Source organism: Bombus terrestris, chromosome 5, assembly GCF_910591885.1.
Source record: "Bombus terrestris chromosome 5, iyBomTerr1.2, whole genome shotgun sequence".
Taxonomy (NCBI): Eukaryota; Metazoa; Arthropoda; class Insecta; order Hymenoptera; family Apidae; genus Bombus; species Bombus terrestris.
Genome location: NC_063273.1, coordinates 4,023,009 through 4,045,506, shown reverse-complemented (window position 1 = coordinate 4,045,506; position 22,498 = coordinate 4,023,009). Strand labels below are relative to the sequence as shown.

Genomic DNA, 22,498 nt, shown 5'->3' with positions numbered 1-22,498 from the left:
CTCCCTCCCGCCCACAGAAAACATCAGTTTTAATTATTATTCATTAATGAGAGTTATCAAAGTCAACGGAACATAGTTAAAAAGAAATGTGAGAACTGATACCATTTTTAAATTATACTGTATATCTAACAATTTATCCATAACTATGATAGTAAAAGTGGATAATTATTTATTATATAATTATATTATATAATTATTAAAGTCAATCATTATTCAGCAAAGACGACAGTCGTGTTGCGACCGTGGCGATATACAGATTATCGTATCACAATTTTATCATGTTATAATCGCCACCAAACTGTATCTTTGGATCATTAATTTTTTCCAACAATTTTCTACACGCAGTCGCAGAAAAGTTAAAAGTAACTATATACATACACGCGCACCTAGCGAACACCGAATTCATTCAGTTCTTGTCGTCGTGGTTGTAACGTTTGTTTGTAATTTTAAGGTTATGTTTTCCACAAGAAGAAAGAAGAAAAATGTCTTGAAAAAAATGTGTTCTTTGGTGACATTCAAGTGATCTTTCATGACGTTAAAAATTTGTTACTTAATTTTAAAAAATTTTTATTTTAAAAGAAAATCTCATTGGATGTGAAGATCGTCGTAATACAACGAGTTGCCTGTCTCAATACCGAAATAGTATTAAATAAAAGTGTCTTCTAAAGTCATTATCAACTAATACATCGAATGAATTATTTTTCTCATACTTGACATTAAGAAGATAAAGATAAGAGTTTTCTAAAGATAAGAGTTATATTTTGCAATTTTAAAACTTTAAACATAAAAAAGAACGGTTCTACTCCCATATGCTGTGTATGCACATTTTCTATCAAAAAATTAACTAATTTAAAAAAAAGAACAAACTAAAAACGGCAGTACAAGAGCAAAAAATTCATCAGCAAGGTCATTTGACCTATTTAGACCCACTGTTGATGAATGACAAAACACAGAACATGTTGAGCCAAAAATTAAGTAACCGAAAGTTGTTGGTTGATCTACTTGCACTGATGTTTGGTCTTGGTGCATGGATTGGTGTGAATGGTATATATGTTCAACTACCACTTCTTGTGAACAATGCTCCAGAAGGATGGAGTCTTCCAGCTCATATGGTTATGTTAGTACAATTTGCCAACTTGGGACCAATACTATATACATTATATATAAAGTATGTATATGTTAAAAATAATATTTCCAGTTTATAATTTATGAATACTATAGCTCACTAAATATATGTATATGTATATTATTTTATATTATTTTTCTGTTTTAGATATAGTAAATGGGCATGTGATAAATACATTACCTACGTCCTCCTAGCAGCAGGAGCACTATCTACTATTATATTAGCTTTTGTACATAATAAAACAACGATAATATTTGGCAATGAGCATTCCACTGCTTTGTTGTCATTGATGTTTGTAACTGCAATTGTTGGATGTACCAGTTCAGTTCTTTTCATGCCATACATGAGGAACTATAGAGAAATTTATTTAGTGTCCTATCTTGTAGGAGAAGGACTTAGCGGATTTGTGCCAAGTGTAGTGGCATTAATCCAAGGTGTTGGTGGAAACCCAGAATGTTTGAATAATACTAAAGCTGAGTCTACTCATGTAGAACTCATACCTTATTATCCAGAACCCCGATTTTCAAGTCAGACTTTCTTTATTTTTATTGGTACTTTGTTGTTTTTGTGTTACTTGGCTTTCTTGGGACTGAACAATTTGTCTATTGCCATTGGAGAGCGTGTGAAACATCCAGCAAGCATGGAAACATTACCAACAGATACAAGAGCACCTCCTAGTTATAAAACCAATTCTGGTTGGACAATGTCTAAGCAAGTGTATTCATATTTATTAATTATGATGGCAGTGGTTTGTTTCTTAGGTAATGGTACATTACCAAGTATTCAATCATATTCCTGTTTACCATATGGAAATGTTGCATACCATTTAACTGTTACATTGTCATCAATGGCTGGTCCATTGGCAATGTGTCTAGGTTTTGTTATTAAGATACCGAAAGTGACTTTCCTATCTGGCCTGATGGTTATTCTTATAGCACTTTCTGGTTTTGTTTGCTTCTTAGCTATCGAATCACCTACGCCACCTCTGCAATATAGTTGGGTGGGTGAATTTCTAGTAGTCCTATCTTGGATATTAATTAGTGGTTTAATAGGATTTATAAAATTGGGTATCACAACATTATTTAGACCTGATCCTGGTAGAGGTCTATATTATACTGGTGTTGCAACTCAAGTTGGATCATTAGTAGGAGCAATAATAACATTTGTTTTAGTTAATCATGCAAAACTATTCCATTCTTATTCACCATGTTCAATGACTTCAGTACATTGACGTTTAATATAAATAATTTTGTTTTAGAGAAAATAGTATAAAATTAATTAAGAAAACAAAATATATTTCTTAGCTCTTGTTATTTATGCTGTTATACATGAAAGAGCAGGGCCTTATCATTTTTTAGTCTTATAAATCTAGGGGGTGGAACTAGTTGACTTATACGAGTAGGAATTAGTTCAGATTTTATAATTTTGATCTTAAATAAACACAATTGCAATTCCAAAGTTGATTTTATACATTACTAGTATTAAACCTGCTTATACTCTAAGCTGTAAAATATCAAGGAGATGAATTTTTATGAAACAAATGATTTAAGACAAATAGCTAAAATGAATTTTTATCTTCATTCTGAGCTTGATTCACATAAATGTACAAGACATAAATGTACTTAAAATATAGCTCTATATATTTAAACAAAATTGTTTTGTATATAGAATGTGCAATTATAATATATTTATTATAATATATTTGTCTATATAAAAACATGTCACAATGAATGCTATATTTACCATTGATTTTACTACAAAAATGTACAATGTTTAGTTTTATGATGATATATGATCTAATAGTCTCGAATATTAAAATATACTTCATAAAACGTTTGATTATCATTAAGTCAATTGAAAGAGGTATGATTGTTCAAATTTTATATTTTATCTGATAAATTTTATTGTATGGATTAAGAAAGACCTGAAGCCAGACATCTCATGACTTCATCATATCAGTTTCTCTGACATGAATATATCCAATGCTGTACAATCTTGATTAACAATCTGGTACTTTTTAAAATAGTTTTATAATCATATATAATATAAAGTGAGATTCTTAGTGAAAATATCTTATTTTAATTGTTATATTTGAAGAATTAACAAAATAATTAGGTGAGAATATTAGGGAAATATTATGAAAAAGGATTATAGGATGGTTAATACTACTAAATTATTAATGTTTTGTTCATTATACAGGGATGTTATGCAGGAATATATAAAAATTTGCTTTTTCTTACAGTAAATGGCAAAATGACAGATGTTGCACAAGTCTCAAATAGATGCTATAAAGAAACTTATATCGTGCATTTTCTTATAATATTATTTGGCATATCTGCTTGGATTGGTATCAATGGAATATTTATTCAAATACCAGTGCTTATCGATACTTCTCCTGAAGGTTGGACATTACCAGCTTATCTAGTGTTAGCAATACAAGCTGCAAATTTTGGACCTTTACTTTATGCAATCTTGCAATACTTTCAATGTAAACTAAATGAACCTTGGTTAATACTATGTTTATTGGTATCAGGAACTTCGGCAATGGGGCTTCTAAGCTTCTTTTATTCAGAGAAAATAATTATTGCTGGTGATGAATATTGTTTGGTACTATATGTTCTAACATTTTTCAATGCCCTAGTAAGTTGCTTTAGTTCTGTATTATTTATGCCATATTTTCGAAATTTTAATGAAAGATGTTTAACATCCTACTTTATAGGAGAAGGATTAAGTCGTGTACTACCAAGTGTTATTGCTTTAATCCAGGGAATTGGAGATACTTCAGAATGTGCAATTCTTAAGAATAATAGTAACATAGAATCTCTACATTCTTTTAATCTATATTTTCCCCCAAATGTGTATTTTCTTTTCATTTTTATTATTTTATTTCTATCTTTAACTGCTTTTGCTATTTTAGAATATTTTTTGGATGTTCAAAACACAAAACAATTTCATAATACTAGCAGCATAGTATTAAATGAAAAACAAGCAAATGTTTCTCATGATCATTATCTTAATGGCACACAAAAAGTGAACCATTATTTGATAGATAATGACAAGCATCTGACTAAACAAACACAAAATTATTTATTTACATTGCTTGGTATTTTTTGCTTTTTAAGTAATGGTTTCTTCCCTAGCATACAATCTTACTCTTGTTTACCTTATGGAAGTATAGCATACAAATTATCAATCACTTTTGCTCAATTTGCAAATCCATTTGTGTGTTTATTAGCATTCTGGTTAAAGGTATCAAATGTAAAAGTTATTAATTTCTTATCTGTAATATGTTTAATCATTGGAAGCTTTGTTACATATTTAGCATTAATGTCTCCATCTCCACCATTACAAGCAACAAAACTTGGCATTTTTCTAGTTATTATATCATGGGTGATTTTGATAGGACTTACTTCTTATTTAAAATTAATCATTGTATCAGTATTTAGAACTACAGTATTGCCCAATATACTCTTTAAAGCAGGTGTAATTATGCAAATAGGATCTGCAAGTGGTGCAATATTTTCATTTATAACAATTAACTTTACAAATTACTTTGAAATGCATGATGATTGTGCGTAAATTGAAAATTGATATTGTCAATGTGATATTTTATATCTATTTTCATATGCAGTATATACAGAGTGATACTTATTATAATAATACATTCATTGAGACATGTATTTAATTGATTTATGCATATATAAAAGTGTAACAATAATTCTCTTTATCAGTGTAGCTTTGAACAAAGAAAACAATAGAGCATATAAATTTACATTTATAAAGATATTTTTATAATTGTACATGTGCCTGCATTTAAAAATTAAAAGATATAGGCAAATGAATAATACAAAGCAACTGTACAAATGATGAATGAATCTTAAAAAAATTAGATATAAAAAGTATATAAATAACCAATTTGTTTTATCTCAAGTATTGCCTCCCAATTGCCATATATGTACTTATGATATGTTTGTTATATATATACATATATTCGACTGGTTTCGAATTATATCTCCGTGAAGAAAAATCATTATATTTATGCATCATAATTGTTTATAATATATAAGAATTGATATATTTTTTCAAACAAGTAAAAACGAATGTTTACAATTGTATTTTAAAATTTAATGATTGTCAATTGATTGTTAATAAATATTGTGTTAATTCAGAGAAATGCTTCTTTTATATGAAACATGTGGAAGCGATATGTAAACGTTGCGTAATTTTATATATAGCGATTTGTAATAATTTGTAAATATAATAAAATCAACGTAAAAGTAATTTAAACTTGCAATATACGTTGCCAGCCCTGCTCTTGGGAGATAGTTATGAAATGAACGAAAATGGAGGTGATAAGTGAGTCATGCGCACTCAAGTAAGGCTGTGTCGCGCACGAGACCAAAACGGTAAATAATAACGTCAGTAAAAAGCAACCATTACGTTTATTTTTTTGTTATTGCGAGCTGAATCGCTAGAACGTTTAACAGTAGATCGAATGATATTGTTTAAAAACGTAACGTTCAACACTGGCTTTTCTAGACTAAAATGTGCGATGAAAACGAGAGTTGTACTCGAATTGATACCGATCAAACGAACCCCCAATTATCTCTATCAGATCTTCCAATCGAGGTTTGTATAGATAAATATTATACATAAAATATAAATATTATACGTATGTATCTTTAATTAATCAAAGAAATGTGTATTCTAAAAAGCATGTATATATGTTAAAAGTTAGTATTATTTGAAATAATTGAAAAAATTTTTATTTTTTTTAATAATATTTATAGAGTAACAGTTGCTTGAATATATTTTAACGAATATGTTTGATTAATATAATACAATAACTCGTAAAGAATATTATATGCTATGTATATCGAATGTTTACAAACAATGAAATGGGTGTTTTAAGTACATTTAAATGTCGTAAATAAACATGATGGAAGAGATATACCTCAAGTAACAGTAGAAAGCTGAATAAACTCGTTTAGCAGCGATCTGTAACGATCTACTTTAAAAAATAAATAGAACGTTGAAAAATTTTATCGAAACATTAGTAAATCGTGGACGCCATTTTTAAATGCCATTTTTAAATACTTTGCACAGCATATTTAAAAATCCGACTGTGATGTTATGTACGAACATAAAACTACATTTAAATGGGTCCTCAGTAGAAATTATGTGTATTTTCTAATAGTAATTAATATATTTTCGTTGTTATATTTCAGATATTTCTCCACATCTGTTCCTTCCTAGATGCATCTACATTAGTACATGGCTTGAGTTTAGTGTGCAAACAATTTCATCAAATTTTAAATGATAACTCACTGTGGAAAGTGAGGATTACTAAGATTTGGCCAGATACTGGTTACCCAATCTTGCCTCCTGGTTAGCTCAAATTGATAGCACCTTGCGCCTTGCACAACCAATCATTCTGTAAATAAATAAAACACCATCTATTACTGTATCCAATAATTAGTTTTAGTTTACGTTTTTCATGATAAAAAACATTAACTTAGAATCAAATTTTCACATACTACATTTTATAATGAGACTGGTTTGCAAGTAATTATATTTTGGTTAACATGGAAAAATATGATTTACAAAAATTTATGAAAAGCTATATTAATATTTAACAACATTGCATTTCATTTTCTACTTAAAATGTATTCTCTTACATATTAATAATGTTTGCTGACAATTATTTATATCTTCCTCATTGAAACTATATTTTTTTTTTTTTAAGTTGAAGATGATGAACTGTTTTGGAAGTTATCATGTGTTGCATTGGAAAAACAAACATCATTATGGAGAAAAGAAAATATCACTATGGAGAAGTTATCACTTAATAATGTACAATACAGTACTATTGATGGCTTGTTATTAATGCAGGCTAGTATAATATTTTAAGTAATGATCATTCAATGTTGTGCCTTTATAATTTTACAATACATTAATATGTATACACAGGGTGGAAATATTTGTATATCAGGAGCTAGAGATCGATCCTTAGTGTATTGGAAGCTTTCTACAAAAGAAAACGAGATTGAAAGTTACACGAGTATAGACTTTGCTCATAATGGATGGATTTGGGATCTAGCAGCAATAGATAATACAGTCTATAGTTGCAGCTGGGATCAAAGTGTCAAAGCATGGACGCTTACTAGCACCGGTCTCGCTCACTTCAAAACTTATGAGATGTACATGAAAACCAAGCTGGTCATTTTCGCTGCTCTCGTTATGGGAAGGCCGAGCGAGGAAGGCACGAATATATATTTGTTCATAAGAGATAGTTAGACGTTAAAGTACATTCAACAAAAATAGTGTTAAATTGCAAACATAACTTTTTTAAGGTATTTTGTAAAATGCTATCAAGTAAAAGGCTCTGCTTTCACTCGCTCTGCCAGAAGTGACTGCGCAAAATACTGCATCATTTTCATAAAATAGAGTTTCCTATAGAAACGTTATTAATTTTTTAGGATCGTCGGAGGTGCTTTATTGTGCGTTGCATCATGCCCAGAGTTAGGTCTTTTTGCTACAGGATCATTTTGTAAAACTATATTAGTGTTTGATTCAAGATTATGCAAACCCATTATAAATTACCAACCACATAAAAGAGCTGTCATTAAATTGGCTATGAGTTCTCACTTTATTCTATCGGCTAGTGAGGACAGGACAGTGTCTATATGGGATCAAAGAGCAGGAAGAATTATGAAAAATGTCACGGTAAAAATGTTAAAGAATAAAACGATAAAATGTTCTACAAAACCATAGTCAAAATTTGTATAATTCAAAACGAATGTTTTCTAGATTTCCCAGGAATCATTTCCTATGAGTATGTGCATGCAACGGGACATGATTTATGTAGGAGATGGTAGTGCAAAACTGCATGTACTTGATCCAAGAAACGATTTTAAACCTGTCAAACATTACACCACTGAACATAAGAAAGGTATCAATGGTGTTCATTTTACACCTGGATGTTTGATCACGAGTTCTATGGACCAAACGGTTCGAATTTCCAGTCCTACTGATCCTCCACAACATCTCACTACCTTAAAGTCTAGTTATGGTGAAATAGCTAGTGTGAGTAGCTCAAAATAAAGATTTTTATGAACTTTAATTCTATAAATTTAATTTTTTTATCTTGTAGACGGATTATTTAAATGACGTCCTCGCAGTTTCTGGTACAGAGGGAATTGAAATCTGGAGACCGAGGTCGCAAATCCAATATGCATAAATATGCCGATAAATTAATGATTTCTATAAGCATTTCGCTTTTTTATGGTATATATCCCACAAATTTTAATAAACGAATGAAATTATAAAAATGTATATGTATACATGATAAAATTTAATAAATGCTTTGCTATAGTTTTTGTTTTTTCTCTTATATATTTACTTCAAAATATATCATAGAATAAAAAAGTAAACATATTGTTTCATTATAATTGATCAGTTAAACACAACAGGTCATTAAAATACACGCTACCAGAAATAGCATGTCTTTCTACATTTGAAATTTAGCCGCTAAACAGTAGTGTAATTATTCCGAATTCTTAATTCTTTCAAGATTGGCTTAAGAAACAAATACCTCGTACTATCAACGATTTCGATCTTTCAAATCATTAACGGCCAGCATCATACATCCCACGAAATAACGTTAAATTTGAAAAACGTTACATAGCTTAATACAAATCGAAACAGGAGGCCGATCGATGTCACTGCTGTCGCCGGAAGAGCTCGTCTGCTAAGTACCAAAAAACGTTCAATTGTCTATCTGGATGAATTAACCGAAAATGGAATATCGTTACGAAACGATGTTAAATATCCACCTAATTATCCTGAACAATTAATCGCGGGCCTGATAGTACAACCTAGAGAAAATTAACTAAAGAATTCTGGTGTGACAGGCCGGTATCTTAATGCTTTCGTGGCGTGATGGTGGGGGCAACCGTGGGGAGCTTCCGTTTATCTGTGAGGTCAGAGAAGGCTGGCTGCGTTCAGTGGTGCTGTTGAAAAACACGATGAAAATGGCGTGGCAACCGCAAGAGGAAGGACTTCGACAAATCTTGACGCTCCTCAAGGAGTCTCAGAGCCCGGATACGGCTACTCAACGAGCTGTACAAGGAGTATCCTTTCATATTTAATCAAAATTCGTTTAGTGCTTTGGAAAAAAAATTTGTCCCAGAGATTTTTGTTCCCGGTGAGTACACCCGCGACGCGGTAACGAAGTGAAGCGGCTAGGTCAATCAAGGGGCGTGCTTTTCGTCGCGATAAAATTTTCTGCTCCTTTTAAATAGCGTCGGAAATTTCATTAAAAAGACGTAGAAGAGGGTCTCAACAGATATCAAGGCTATCGAAATATTCTGTTTGATGTAAGATGGGTAAATGTTCGGCGCGCTTTTGCGCAGCCTGTCACGAATCCCCTTTTTTGTCGTCTATGGTTCGATTGAAAAGCTGTTGAGACACCTTATTGTAACTAATATGATTTTTTATGATCGGGAAAGCCATTTCGTAGTCGTTCACATTATTTTTTAGGAAATCATTCTGCGATTAATATTAGACTCGGTAAGAGTAGGTCGACATAAGTTGATAGGTTTTTCTCGAATAACACGTGAGTTATACTCAAGCGCCAAGAAATATGTTAACGATACATGATATCTGTCGCGGGGCGCGTCGGAAATGCCGTTACTGTCGGTGACGAGTTTGTTTTCTTGACGCCGTAATCGATAAATCTTGTATATAGTTTCGGCCATAATATTAATTAAACAGACTGGGAATGACATACACAAACGAATGTTGTAAAATGTATCTATTGGGAATTACAGCTGGCAATAAATATTAAGTTAACAGAAACTTGGATTTTTTTACACTTTTTTCGTACTATATTATGTACATATATATGTATGTATGCATTTATATGTAATCAAAATTTTGAGCAAAGATTTTATAATTGGAACAGTTTTATATATTTATAATAAATTTGTTCATTCATATAATAGAAAATTTGTGGTATATTTTGTGTGGCATATTGCAATTTATTTTCTGTGTTAATGTATTGAATGTAAATAGAATATCTTTTCACATTTATTATGTAATAGTAATAGTATTACAACAAATGATAATTATACAAATGTGCAATTCCTTTTTATTTCTATAAAAATTGATCAATTGTTATACTTTGATGCACACTTATTCTTAGAACTTTTCCTTATCAATATTTCTTAGAAATTGGAAGAATTAAACAAATTCCCAGACTTCAACAATTATCTTATTTTTGTTTTAACAAAACTCACATCAGAGGGTAGGTATTTCAAATATAACTTTTGATGTAACCTTTAGTAATTTTTATCTATAAAGATAGGTTTTATAATTCAATTGTTTTTCCTTTTTAAGATGAACCTACGAGGTCTTTAAGTGGACTGATTTTGAAAAATAATGTTAAAGCTCATTTTTATAAGTTTTTACCAGAGGTTACAAATTTCATCAAACAAGAATGTTTATCGGCAGTTGGAGATTCATCACCTCTAATTCGTGCAACTGTTGGTATTTTAATAACTACCATTGCATCCAAAGGTATGGTTATTATTTAGTAGAAATAACTATCAAATAGCTTCAGAAAATTGCTAAATCTTGTTCCTAATAGGTGAATTAACTAGATGGCCGGAGTTGCTACCTGCACTTTGTCAAATGTTAGACTCACAAGACTATAATGTTTGTGAGGGTGCATTTGGTGCTCTTCAAAAGATCTGTGAAGATTCTGCAGAAATTTTAGATTCTGATGCACTTAATCGACCATTAAATGTTTTAATCCCAAAGTTCCTGCAATTTTTTAGACATTCAAGCCCTAAAATTAGATCACATGCTACTGCCTGTGTTAATCAGTTTATTGTTAATCGTACACAGGCTTTGATGATTCATATAGATAGCTTCCTGGAAAATCTCTTCCATTTAGCTAATGATGATGATCCAGAAGTCAGAAAGAACGTATGCAGGTATAATCGCATTTTTTCTTTTTTGATATAAAGTATATTGATATAAGATATAAGCTGTATACAATATCTTGTATGATATCATATTTATGGTTTTATAGGGCTTTGGTTATGCTGCTTGAAGTTCGAATGGATAGATTAATACCACACATGCATAATATAATAGAATATATGTTAATGAGGACACAGGATCTTGATGAAGGAGTCGCTTTAGAAGCCTGTGAATTTTGGCTTTCATTAGCTGAACAACCAATATGTAAAGAAGCACTTGCACCACATTTACCTCGTTTAGTACCTGTATTGGTAGGTAATCACAAAATAAAATAAGTTTTAAAGCAAATGTCACAGGAAACTAATAAATTTATAATGCATTACAATTCCATAGGTGAGAGGTATGAAATACTCAGACATTGATATAATACTTCTAAAAGGGGATGTGGAAGAAGATGAAATGATCCCAGATAGAGAAGAAGATATCAGACCAAGATTTCCCAAGTCAAAAACACATCATTCACATCATGGTAATATGAACAAGCACTCAAACGAAAACGGAGGTTGTGATGAAGAAGACACAGATGCTGAAGATGGATGTGATGACGATACGTCACTTAGTGACTGGAATTTAAGAAAATGTTCTGCTGCTGCTTTAGATATGTTAGCAAACGTATTTAGAGAAGAATTATTACCTGTTCTAGTACCAATTTTGAAAGAGACGCTTTTCCATCAAGATTGGGTAATCAAAGAGTCAGGAATATTAGCACTAGGAGCTATAGCAGAAGGTTATTTTTCGTAACAATCATCGATACATTACACCATTTTATATGGGTTTAGATCGTAATTTAATATGTAATATACTATTGCAGGTTGTATGAGCGGAATGATTCCGCATTTATCAGAATTAATTCCATATTTAATTAGTTGCTTAAGCGACAAAAAAGCACTAGTACGCGCTATTACTTGCTGGACATTGAGTCGTTATGCGCATTGGGTCTGTGCCCAACCGCACGATACACATTTGAAACCATTAATGACTGAATTATTGAAACGAGTACTTGATGGCAATAAACGCGTGCAGGAAGCAGCATGTTCTGCTTTTGCAACGTTAGAAGAGGAAGCGTGTACAGAACTAGTCCCTTATCTTGGATTTATTCTTGAAACGCTTGTTTTTGCTTTTGGTAAATATGCTCTTACACTAACATTAAATTAGACAAACGCTTATTCTTTTACTAATCATTCTTATGTATGCAGGCAAATATCAACATAAAAATCTTTTAATATTGTACGATGCAATTGGTACACTTGCTGATTCAGTAGGACATCATCTTAATAAACCAGATTACATTAACCTTCTTATGCCACCACTCATTAATAAGTGGAATGTGTTAAAAGATGAAGACAAAGACCTTTTCCCATTATTAGAATGCCTTTCTTCAATTGCGACTGCTTTACGATCTGGTTTCCTTCCTTATTGCGAACCCGTGTATAGGTAGGTTTCATTAACCTCTATCTTTGTAGATTTGATAGTGTGTTTAAATCTTTATGTTTATTTATTTATTTATTATTTTTTTTAATAGGCGGTGTGTATCCCTCGTAGAGCAGACGCTAAATCAACACATAGCAAATACACAGAGTCCAGAACAATTTGAGGCCCCTGATAAAGATTTTATGATTGTTGCATTAGACCTTCTTAGTGGCTTAGCAGAAGGGTTGGATTGTCATATGGAACGCTTAGTAATGAACAGTAATGTAATGCAACTGCTGTATCAATGTATGCAAGATGTTATGCCTGAAGTTAGACAAAGCAGTTTTGCCTTATTAGGGGACCTTACAAAGGCCTGTTTCCAACATGTTCTACCGTGCATACGTGAGTATTTTTGTTATGTAATTACATAGTAAATTTATTACGTTTATTAACGTTCATTATGTTTATATGAGTTCAGTATGTTCATTTATTGATTTTATTTATAGCGGAATTTATGCCTATACTTGGACAGAATTTAAATCCTGAGTTTATATCTGTATGTAATAATGCAACATGGACTATCGGTGAAATAGCTATAAAACTCGGTAAACTGCTTTAAAGATGTAATCTATTGAAGCATATTGCGAAACTCTGGTAGAGTATGTATATGAATATATTTTCTTTTTTCTTTTTCAGGTTCTGATACAAGTGCATATATCCCATTAATTTTGACCCAGCTCATCGATATAATCAACAGACCGAATACGCCAAAAACGCTGTTAGAAAATACAGGTGAGTATCTGTGTATAATATTTTCAAATATATAGTTTTTTCTACACAGCTTAGTATATGGAGCATACTTTTAAATGTTAGAGGGTAATGTATAGTAAAGTTTCATTTTTTTAATTTTTTTTTTTGATATAAGAATACGACTATGTTATTACTGTTCACCTATATCTCGTAGAAGTAATACCTTTTCTTAGAAGTATGCTCTGCACACGAGGGGAAACTTTTCATTTAAGGCATTGCAGTACACATGTTCTGTATATTACAAATATTGTATAAAGGTTTTTATGCAATTAGGATATTCAACGATTGTTTAATGAGAAGTCTCCCAAATATACAGAGAAAGTCCCCACATTAGATTCAGCATTCGGTGGCATTTAAGTTTAGGTGCATTTTCCGTAAATAATTTTATTAAAGGTAATAACCACACAGACTGACGACTTCGAGTGGTTTTATATGACCACGCTTGCACGTTTTATGAGCGGGTTAAATTATTAGTATTTGTATATTGGACCTGATTTAGTGGTGTGCGATTGCCTGCAGGCTTTATATGGCAGAAATATACTGCAATTAAATATACTATGCTTGCATCTAAGCCCCAAATATTGTTTCAACGGTACTTTAAATTGGCTTTTAAATTCACGAGGAAAATTTTTATTTTTGTGTTTCTTGGTTGTACTTGTTTATATTAACATTTATTGGTAGAGATCATATTCATATCGGTTTTTTACAAATCATGGGCTCGCACGCTGCTATCTAATTTTTATTATTGTTTCAGCAGCTACAATAGCACGGTATTGCCTATGTTCATTGTCGGTATTTCATATGTTCACCTCTGTTCCCACTGTCTATTAATTGTTAATATTAAATTAATTATTATTGATTAAATGATTAATTACAAATTAATTGGAGTTTATAAACGACAACATATTCGCCTGAGTTGATCGTTGGTTCTCTATCAGTTTGTCTTATTGTTTGTGTTTCCGGTCACTTCACTACACTTCACTTGTCTACTTACCGAAATGAAATGAAACCGTAGCCATAACGATCGGTCGCCTAGGTTATGTGTGTCCCCACGACGTCGCCCCCATGTTACAGCAGTTTGTCCGACAGTGGTGTGTAAATTTCTTTATTATTATATTCTATTAATTATATTATCTTCTATTTTTATTAGCACTTTATTATTATATATTATTCCCGACTCTTCAGTAACATTGCATCAGGGGCTGCTAAGAACTTTTGTGCAAGAATATTGTAGCATATATAATATACATATATATAGAGAGCCCATCATGATTTTGTTTCCATATTATAAACAAATACGTTATATGATTTCTCGATAAAAAGGGGTGCAGTTTATCCTAAGTATAATGTTAAACTTGCCCAATGGTTTTTTGCAGTAGTTTTTACATTTACTTTGTATATTTACCTTGATTTACTGCCACCATGCAAGTATGTTATAGGCTCTTATATAGTTCAGCTATTAAGCAGTTTGAGTCTAGGGTAGGTTTACATTTGTCACGTTTTTAGATCTGTGTAATATTTTAGCCTGTGTATTATTGCCTTGCATTGAAATCTAGAAACATATATTCTTTCTTTCTTAAAGTATATTTTTCACTGTGTACAGGTAGTTCCAATCAAAAGTGTCCTTTTGCATGTTAATTAACTCAGCATCAATATTGTCAAATACATCCTAGTTATATTCTTGCTATCACAACTACTGCTAATGTCTCTTTGCTTTATAATATCAAAATCTTCAAAATTAAAGGGATGCTGTCAAATGTAAACCACACCTTAATTAATAAACTTGTACTAATACAATGCCGGTCATATTAAAATAATATTTTAATGATTCGCATAGAGTTGAAGAAATTATTCTTGGATGAGGTTTCTAAATGTTTTCAAAAAGAGATACAAAAGTACAGAACATCTGATACAGGAACTCTATCTTATCTTATGTTAGATTAGATAACATTTTTTTATTTTCTTAGATTAATAGTTTGGATTTTTTATTGTAAATTGTTCAACAAATTGAAGAATAGAAACAAAAATAAAAAAGGGTAATGTTCGTTAGGTAATCCAAACATAATAGGACTGGTCTCACTAAAACTAACGATTTTGCCACATTAATGGAGATGATTTATTCCTGTATAACTTACACAACTTGTGGGAATGAATATTATGTCAAGTGACTAGTTGTCATTTTTTGCTATAATCATACTCTTATGAATGTAAACAGTTTAATTATAAAGAAGGTAGATTTATCATTACAATAATAGTTCAGGCAAACAATAATTTTATCCAGTAAAGTTGATGTGTACTGTAAAAAAATATCACTATCATATTTAGCATAAATTCTTTAATTATGATGAATATACCTTCTTAAATCATTAATATTATTCACGCCATAATGTGCACGCATACTTTATTAGGTGTACCTCTTTGAGGAGTATAAGAGATAATGAAGAAAAGGATTCTGCATTCAGAGGTATGTGTCAGATGATTACAGTAAATCCAGCAGGAGTGGTACAAGATTTCATCTTTTTCTGTGATGCTGTTGCATCTTGGGTGACGCCTAGAGAAGATCTTAAGGACATGTTTCAGAAGGTATATCAAAATAAATCATCACAACTTAAATTATTTTCAATTGATTAATTGCTTTATTGTACAACATTGAGAAATCTGTTCTTCTGTAGATATTACATGGCTTCAAAAATCAAGTTGGTGTGGAAAATTGGAAACGATTTTCAGATCAATTCCCACCACAACTCAATGAACGACTCCATAATATGTATGGCGTTTGAGAAGCCCCGCCTAAATGCGGTAAGTTGATCCCGAAATTTGTACGTGTGTCAAATGAATTCTGAACAGTGTTATATATACATATATATAGACAGATAACATAGACAAAGGATGATCCTTACTTAAGTACCAGTTTTGGAAGTATGTATTAAAGTGAAGTAATTGTGTCTCTTTCAGAAGGCCGCTTTAAGGGGAAGGCCAAAAGGGGTTGGGCGGGAAACAGAACAATGGGTGTTCAGGGTGGGTGGGTGAAACCACGGCCTCTTCTCATCAACATCGTTGTCGTTACCGTGTTATGGTCATCGTCAGGCTCTCGGGGGAATTAATATGCGTTATTAGAGCTGCAATCAGCAAGAGGTATAAATGAAAAATCAAAGTGAGAATGAAACGAAGAAAATTGAGAACGACAAAATAAATGTCATGGGCCGAAATGTAACGCGTGGGTGGGCGGGTAGGGGGGGGGGCGGGAGGGAGGGAGGAACTGTGCTGGGGTCACCGACCATTTTACAGTAAAGGTATCATAACTTTGACGCTAAATCGCATTGCAAACAAAAAAAACAAAAGTGATACCTTCATGTAGTGAAAACGTACACGCTGTACACTCCGTTTCCATTAGCGCTGTGTAACACTGTTAAGTGTTTAATTCTCGCGTATTGAAACGAGACACGAAGTGCTGGCAACCAACTAGCCCAGCTCTTAAACGAAACTGACTTTTCAATTATCGTGGAGGAAGGAAATAATAGCGAACAGCAAGAAATGAAACAAATGAAAAGGAGAAAATAATCGAAATACAAAAAGAAGGGTATAGATCTCACGTTATAGAGCTTGCTAAACTACTGTGATCGAAAATCTATATATTAGGAAATATTAATTTTGTTTTTTCTTAAGGAAGATAGAGAGATATTTCATTCTATATGAGTTGTGTAGAGCTTTAGACGGTGGTAGTAATACTTATTTGATATAAAACTAACAAATAGAGAAGTATGTTAGTAGAAATTTCATAGTGTACAGAAGGTTTTTGAGAATATGTATTTTTATACGTTGAAACTCGATATAAATGCAGAGAAAGTGCCATTCCGTTCGTTTCGAACCAAAATTTTTCTGCTTACTTTATTCTCTCCTTGCTGATTGTGATATTAGGTTATATGACACTTTGTGGTCATGTATGAATGGAACTATTTCAAATGGATTAATATATACATATTTACATATAAAAAAATGAATGTATGTAGATATTATATATAATTATATATATCAGATGTAATGTTTTAACCCACAGACTATTTTGTGATTATTTTTTTGTTAAAAATATTAAATTAAGATCATATTAGCTCTTAGTGTAAATAGATAAATACATTTTAGAGTGAAAGTTTTTGTTATCACTATAGTGTTTCAAATTTTTTGCTTACGTATCACCTCTTAATGGGTTAAAGTTATATAAAGCAACACGTGGGAGCGAATATAGTTTGAGTATGATTTACAGGTAACGATTCACAGAGTTTTGAATCTATGACGTGAAATCTATCGCGATGTAGGGAAATTTTCGTCGTGTACACGCCAATCTCCATTTCATTTCTCTATCTCTTTTTGCGTTTGTAGAATATTTTTCGACTTCAAGCGCTGACTGTGTCATTCCAGTCCAGTTTTTGGGCCAGTTCAAAAAGCAAGCACTTTTTATCATTAAAAGACGAGATTACGTTTGTCGTCGTTATTTTTGCTGTAAAACGCGATGCTACAAAAACGAAATCTTAAAATTGCGAAAAATGCGTTTATATGCATTGATAAGAAATGAATAAGTAAAAGGTAATAACAAATATACTATCGAATGTCGTGAATTTTGCGAGAAAAAAAATCCACGGAAATCGATTTCTAGAACTTCTATGACGTGAACTGTAATTTTTATTTTCTGTTTATTTGTTGAAAAAAATATTCCAAAAAACAAATGTGAACAAGTAAAGAAAAAGAAGCTCAACTTGAATAATGAACTAATTTAATCGTCGTTGAGTCACTGTTGTCAATCAAACTTTATTAATAAAAAAACAAAAAAAAAAAAAAGGAACAAACAAACTGGCAGGATGAACTAGCGCAGGCGAGATTAGATATTACAAGAAAAAGAAAACGCGTTGAATCTGTTACGCATTTATAATAAGCGAGGCGATTTTTTCGGCCGATTCAAGACACTTTTTCAAGCCGAACGATTCCCATCCGCTCGATCAAAAAGCACAGAGACCATCGTGTAATCACAGCAACGCTTGTAACAAATACAGTCCGGCAGTGAGAATATTTTTTTATTGTCATCATGGACTAAATGGAAGAAAAAGATATTATTTTAACGTTCAACTTCTACTTTAACGAAGTATCGCGTGATCACGAGAAATAAAACGTGCAGTCTCTGTTTTCGTCGTTTTGTATGGAAAAGCAAAAAGGAAAAAAGAACAGAACCTTTTGCGTAGAGAACAGAAAGATTTATCATATACGTACATTCGTGACCGCTCCTTTGATTCGATCCACGTTTGTCAATTGGCAATCTCCTTGTTGCCATTACTCTTTATCCCCATTTTTGGTCCTTTCCTTGCTCTGCCTGCGCCATTTTTGTGATATTACTATTTTTTATAATTACTTAAGGGCTTGGAAGTAAACAAGATTTAAGGGAAGAACAAAAACGAGCCATGTGCGATTTATCGACTCGAGTCTATAAATTTTCTCTATCTAGGTTTCACAAAAATATTTAAAAAAGATATATTTTTTTTATTCTTATTATTACTACACGCTATTATTATTGCCTGCTTTTATTACATTCTCAATGTTGTATTGTAAATAATACAAAGCGAACGTCATCACTAAAATCATTTTTTTCACATTGTCACTTATCTTTGTTACTGAATTGACTAGTGTTTAAATAACATATTCGACTTAACATACATATATACACTCGAGATATATATTTATATATACATATATATATATTTTTTTTAAATAGTTCCTAAGCTAGAAGCAGAATGTTTTTCAGTGATACACAAGTGAACACAGACACAGATGCGTACACGATTTATAATAGACCTATCTCTCAGGTTATCTCTATTCAATTTTATACTACAAAGAAATGGAATTTTCAATGAAAGAATACTTGTTATACATGTTGTCATAGTGTCCTGTGTATCGTTGTAAATATAATAGTATGTATGATTTTCTTGTGTAAAGAAAATACTTTGTGAACGACTCCCGTCGAGATTTCACGTGGCTCGCTATTATTTATTATTGCTCGGAACTTTCACTCAAGATAAGGACTAATTAAATTTATAATGAATTACAACAGTGAGTGGAAAAGCAAAGTGTCACGAACAAAAAAAGAATTGACTATTTATACATAATATTATATCAAAGTGAATTAATTATTATAGAGAAGAAAGAGAGGAGGTGAAACGAGAAGTTGATTGATATTTGAGAAATTTCCAAGTTTTTTCTATTTGTAGAGAGAGAGAGAGAGAGAGAGAGAGAGAGAGTAAAAGAATGCATGAAAGAATGCACAGAATGATTGCAAAGTAAATAAAACATAGAAAAAGAAAGACGTGAAAATGAATAAGTAATTAAATGAAACAAACATGAAGTAAATATATTGTTGTATCTTTATTGTTGTTGTTGCATGAGACTAGCGTAATAGACTGAGCCATACATGTGGTTAAATAACTATTAACGTAATATTTCTTAATACTATATTATTGTAATTATTATACGATGTGTATTATATTTAATCGTGCTGTTTCGTGCGGGCAGTGTTTGGAGGGAGTTCTTATCCTTTGGGACTTTTGTAAACACTATTCGTTTATAATTAACGGTAGCCTCGTCATCCTTAACGTGAGGATGTCCTTTATCATATCGTTCTCTAAAAATACGTACACAAAATCGCTCGTTTTATATTCTAGTTTGTGTTTTATCATGTGTTATGTTAGAACAATGATTCAATGATTAAATCATTAATTTAGTTTTTTAACATAATTGATCGTGGCTGAAGAATCAAATTTTACCCCCTAAATTGTAAAGTAGACGTATTCGTGTATATCTTTCTATATGTATGTGTGTGTTGCGTGTTTCTGTGCGTGCTTGTATGTCGTGTGTGCGTATATAATATATTTCCACTCCAATCGAGAAGCGTGAATAACGCGTACATCTTACAATTTTTATACCGCTGGGAGAGGTATATTGAATTCTTCTTTATTATCTAATTGTTTATCGAACGATTTTATATATTTTTCATCTTAAAGATAGGCAGAAAGAAGTACGACCTAACTTTCTACTAAGATGCGCTTCTAGATCGCGTTAAGTTCTTCTCGATTGGATCATGTGTCAGAGAGAAAAGAAGGGAAAGCAAAAATCCTTTTCTTTCGCCCAAAGGATCGGAACTTCGTGGGGCTGTTCCTAGTACCTGATTATCCTATCCTTGCGGCACGAAGGCTCTTTTTTTCTAACGACGAACAAACACAAAACAGGAACAACCAGAAAACATCTTCTGGTAATTGGATTCTCTGTTCTCTCGCGTCTCGCAAGCGCCAGCGAATTCTTCTGCCCAGTGTTCGCACTTGGTACAGAGAGAAAAAAATCGTAAAACGGTGTTCTTTTTATTGTTGCATACCTTGACTGCCTAGTACTTAAGTACACATGATATATGTATATATATATACACACATCTTACATACACACACACACACACACACACACATATATATACACAGATCTAACAGAGATAAAGAAAACTCAAGATTAGTGATCGCAAAAGTGAGTCTTCTTTGCATGAATTTCTTATAAATATCGAATATAGAGAGACTATATTTTATTTTTCCTCCTTTTTTACACACTAACACACACATACATAGACACACGCTTGTCAAGGTGCAACGAAAGGTGCTGTCGAATGCTTGTTTGCGAATTTTTATACGTCGAAAACGAGGAAAACGAAGCATCCAACGATTTGTTCTCTCGCATCGTGAATTTCGAGTTACATAATACAATGTATAAACGGGGGAATCATTGAATTCGAAAAAGGGATTAAAATAAGAAAGGCGGTGAAAGCGAAAGCGATACAAAAGCTCGAAGGAGGAGCGACACGCTATTCTTTATTCAGTATTGTATTACCGATGTATGATAAGCTTCTGGCAATCATCTCATTGTGAACAGTGAAAATCTTATTTTAATGCTGTCGTTGGACACTTTATTACATAATTATTAATTACGATTATTATTGTTGTTGTAATCGATGAACGGAAGGGTCATCGTTCGACTTTTCATCTGTAGGAATTGCGATTCCCGGGGCCCACAATCAAAAAAAGTCGGCTTTTTATTGTAAAGCAATGAAAGCAAGAACAAAGAAGAATGAGATATAAAAAGGAGCAAAACTAACAATGAAAAAAGGAGCCATAGAAAAGAATAAAGCGTCACGTAAGCACGCAAAGACCGTACAGAAGATGTCTTTCAACGACTAAAAACAGATGTGAATTCTATTTTCATTTTCTCTCTGCATGTGTTTCGTATACGAGACTGTAATGATGGAATTATCGTGGCGCCAAGAGAGAACACGGATTGTCACCTTTTATTTTCGTTTTAGCCTTAAGAAATTCAGTCTCTAATTGTATCGTTGCGTTTTACTATTCTTCGACGTTCGGAGGAGGACTGTATCCAGATTCTTTCCTCTCTCTGTTCGAGAGGAAAAGCTTCCGGTCTAGTTCAGAGCATGTTCGTCGATACACATGTATTGTACCTATGCACGCGCACAATCGAAACGATCCGTCTCTCGATCACTTTCTCTTGGCTCTCTGTGTGCTACGTGACCATGCCATTGGAAATAAATCTTGAAGAATAATAGCATAAAAAGAGTGTAGCATAATCTTTGCGAATGTATCCCTTTATCCAGTCTTTTCTACCGAATTTATTTTTTTAATTACTCTTCTTTCTATTCGCTCGATCGTCCCGTGATTTTGTTTTTTTCTCTCTTTTTTTTTTTTTTAATCACAGTTGATATTTATTAGATGACGTTATCGCCTGTCATTTTGGATATAAATGTATGTAAAGGTAAGAAGTCCGTGTGGTTTCGATCTCAATTCTGTGAAAAGATTTAAAGAACTATGACGTATCGAAATGAATTAGTTGTATCGAATGGATAGATCAGCGACGAGATGACAAAGCGATTAAATCGCGAAAGATAAATTGATCTTAGAGAAAGAAGCAATGTCAGGCGATTCGAGAACCCATGGGACGTTGACCTTCGCACATCGTTCTCGTTTCCCCTCTTCAAGGTCGGCAGACGTCTCTAACATTCTTTTGCACTAAGTTTAA

At 32.2% G+C, this 22,498-nt stretch overlaps 4 protein-coding genes across 7 annotated transcripts; all 4 read left to right on the top strand.

The window, feature by feature from the left end:
* The first annotated feature begins 204 nt into the window (after positions 1-204).
* Positions 205-2,584, top strand: LOC100650277 (solute carrier family 52, riboflavin transporter, member 3-A). Of its 2 annotated transcripts, XM_012308854.3 has the most exons (3): positions 205-362; positions 452-1,168; positions 1,274-2,584. In XM_012308854.3, exons 2-3 carry the CDS (start codon positions 936-938, stop codon positions 2,355-2,357), a joined length of 1,317 nt encoding a protein of 438 aa, XP_012164244.1. In that variant the 5' UTR covers positions 205-362; positions 452-935; the 3' UTR covers positions 2,358-2,584. The 2 variants fall into 2 exon arrangements, with proteins under 2 accessions (XP_012164244.1, XP_003395722.1); XM_003395674.4 differs by lacking the exon at positions 205-362 and having other exon boundaries at positions 376-1,168.
* Positions 2,585-2,726: 142 nt separating this feature from the next.
* LOC105665761 (solute carrier family 52, riboflavin transporter, member 3-A-like) lies at positions 2,727-5,407 on the top strand. The gene has a single exon (XM_048405725.1). The coding sequence runs from the start codon at positions 3,380-3,382 to the stop codon at positions 4,703-4,705; it is 1,326 nt and encodes a 441-aa protein (XP_048261682.1). The 5' UTR covers positions 2,727-3,379; the 3' UTR covers positions 4,706-5,407.
* On the top strand, positions 5,406-8,500 carry LOC100650151 (F-box/WD repeat-containing protein 9). Of its 2 annotated transcripts, XM_020862945.2 has the most exons (8): positions 5,406-5,532; positions 5,666-5,755; positions 6,355-6,514; positions 6,873-7,018; positions 7,097-7,326; positions 7,606-7,852; positions 7,937-8,212; positions 8,280-8,500. In XM_020862945.2, exons 2-8 carry the CDS (start codon positions 5,672-5,674, stop codon positions 8,364-8,366), a joined length of 1,230 nt encoding a protein of 409 aa, XP_020718604.2. In that variant the 5' UTR covers positions 5,406-5,532; positions 5,666-5,671; the 3' UTR covers positions 8,367-8,500. The 2 variants fall into 2 exon arrangements, with proteins under 2 accessions (XP_020718604.2, XP_003395721.2); XM_003395673.4 differs by having other exon boundaries at positions 5,490-5,755.
* Positions 8,501-8,978: 478 nt separating this feature from the next.
* Positions 8,979-22,036, top strand: LOC100650400 (transportin-1). Of its 2 annotated transcripts, XM_003395675.4 has the most exons (15): positions 8,984-9,258; positions 10,358-10,433; positions 10,526-10,705; positions 10,776-11,124; positions 11,223-11,424; positions 11,507-11,900; positions 11,985-12,296; positions 12,370-12,607; positions 12,696-12,985; positions 13,090-13,188; positions 13,280-13,375; positions 14,409-14,484; positions 15,802-15,976; positions 16,066-16,192; positions 16,349-22,036. In XM_003395675.4, exons 1-14 carry the CDS (start codon positions 9,052-9,054, stop codon positions 16,171-16,173), a joined length of 2,802 nt encoding a protein of 933 aa, XP_003395723.3. In that variant the 5' UTR covers positions 8,984-9,051; the 3' UTR covers positions 16,174-16,192; positions 16,349-22,036. The 2 variants fall into 2 exon arrangements, with proteins under 2 accessions (XP_048261679.1, XP_003395723.3); XM_048405722.1 differs by lacking the exons at positions 14,409-14,484; positions 16,066-16,192; positions 16,349-22,036 and having other exon boundaries at positions 8,979-9,258; positions 15,802-15,980.
* The last annotated feature ends 462 nt before the right edge of the window (positions 22,037-22,498 follow it).

Bases quoted from the DNA above. Each gene is read 5' to 3' on its own strand.
- LOC100650277 (XM_012308854.3), top strand. From the start codon at position 936: ATGAATGACAAAACACAGAACATGTTGAGCCAAAAATTAAGTAACCGA. The intron at 1,169-1,273 runs GTATGTATATGT...TTTCTGTTTTAG, and splicing joins CTATATACATTATATATAAA to ATATAGTAAATGGGCATGTG.
- LOC105665761 (XM_048405725.1), top strand. From the start codon at position 3,380: ATGACAGATGTTGCACAAGTCTCAAATAGATGCTATAAAGAAACTTAT.
- LOC100650151 (XM_020862945.2), top strand. From the start codon at position 5,672: ATGTGCGATGAAAACGAGAGTTGTACTCGAATTGATACCGATCAAACG. The intron at 5,756-6,354 runs GTTTGTATAGAT...GTTATATTTCAG, and splicing joins TATCAGATCTTCCAATCGAG to ATATTTCTCCACATCTGTTC. The intron at 7,853-7,936 runs GTAAAAATGTTA...AATGTTTTCTAG, and splicing joins GAATTATGAAAAATGTCACG to ATTTCCCAGGAATCATTTCC.
- LOC100650400 (XM_003395675.4), top strand. From the start codon at position 9,052: ATGCTTTCGTGGCGTGATGGTGGGGGCAACCGTGGGGAGCTTCCGTTT. The intron at 11,125-11,222 runs GTATAATCGCAT...ATGGTTTTATAG, and splicing joins GTCAGAAAGAACGTATGCAG to GGCTTTGGTTATGCTGCTTG. The intron at 12,608-12,695 runs GTAGGTTTCATT...TTTTTTTAATAG, and splicing joins TATTGCGAACCCGTGTATAG to GCGGTGTGTATCCCTCGTAG.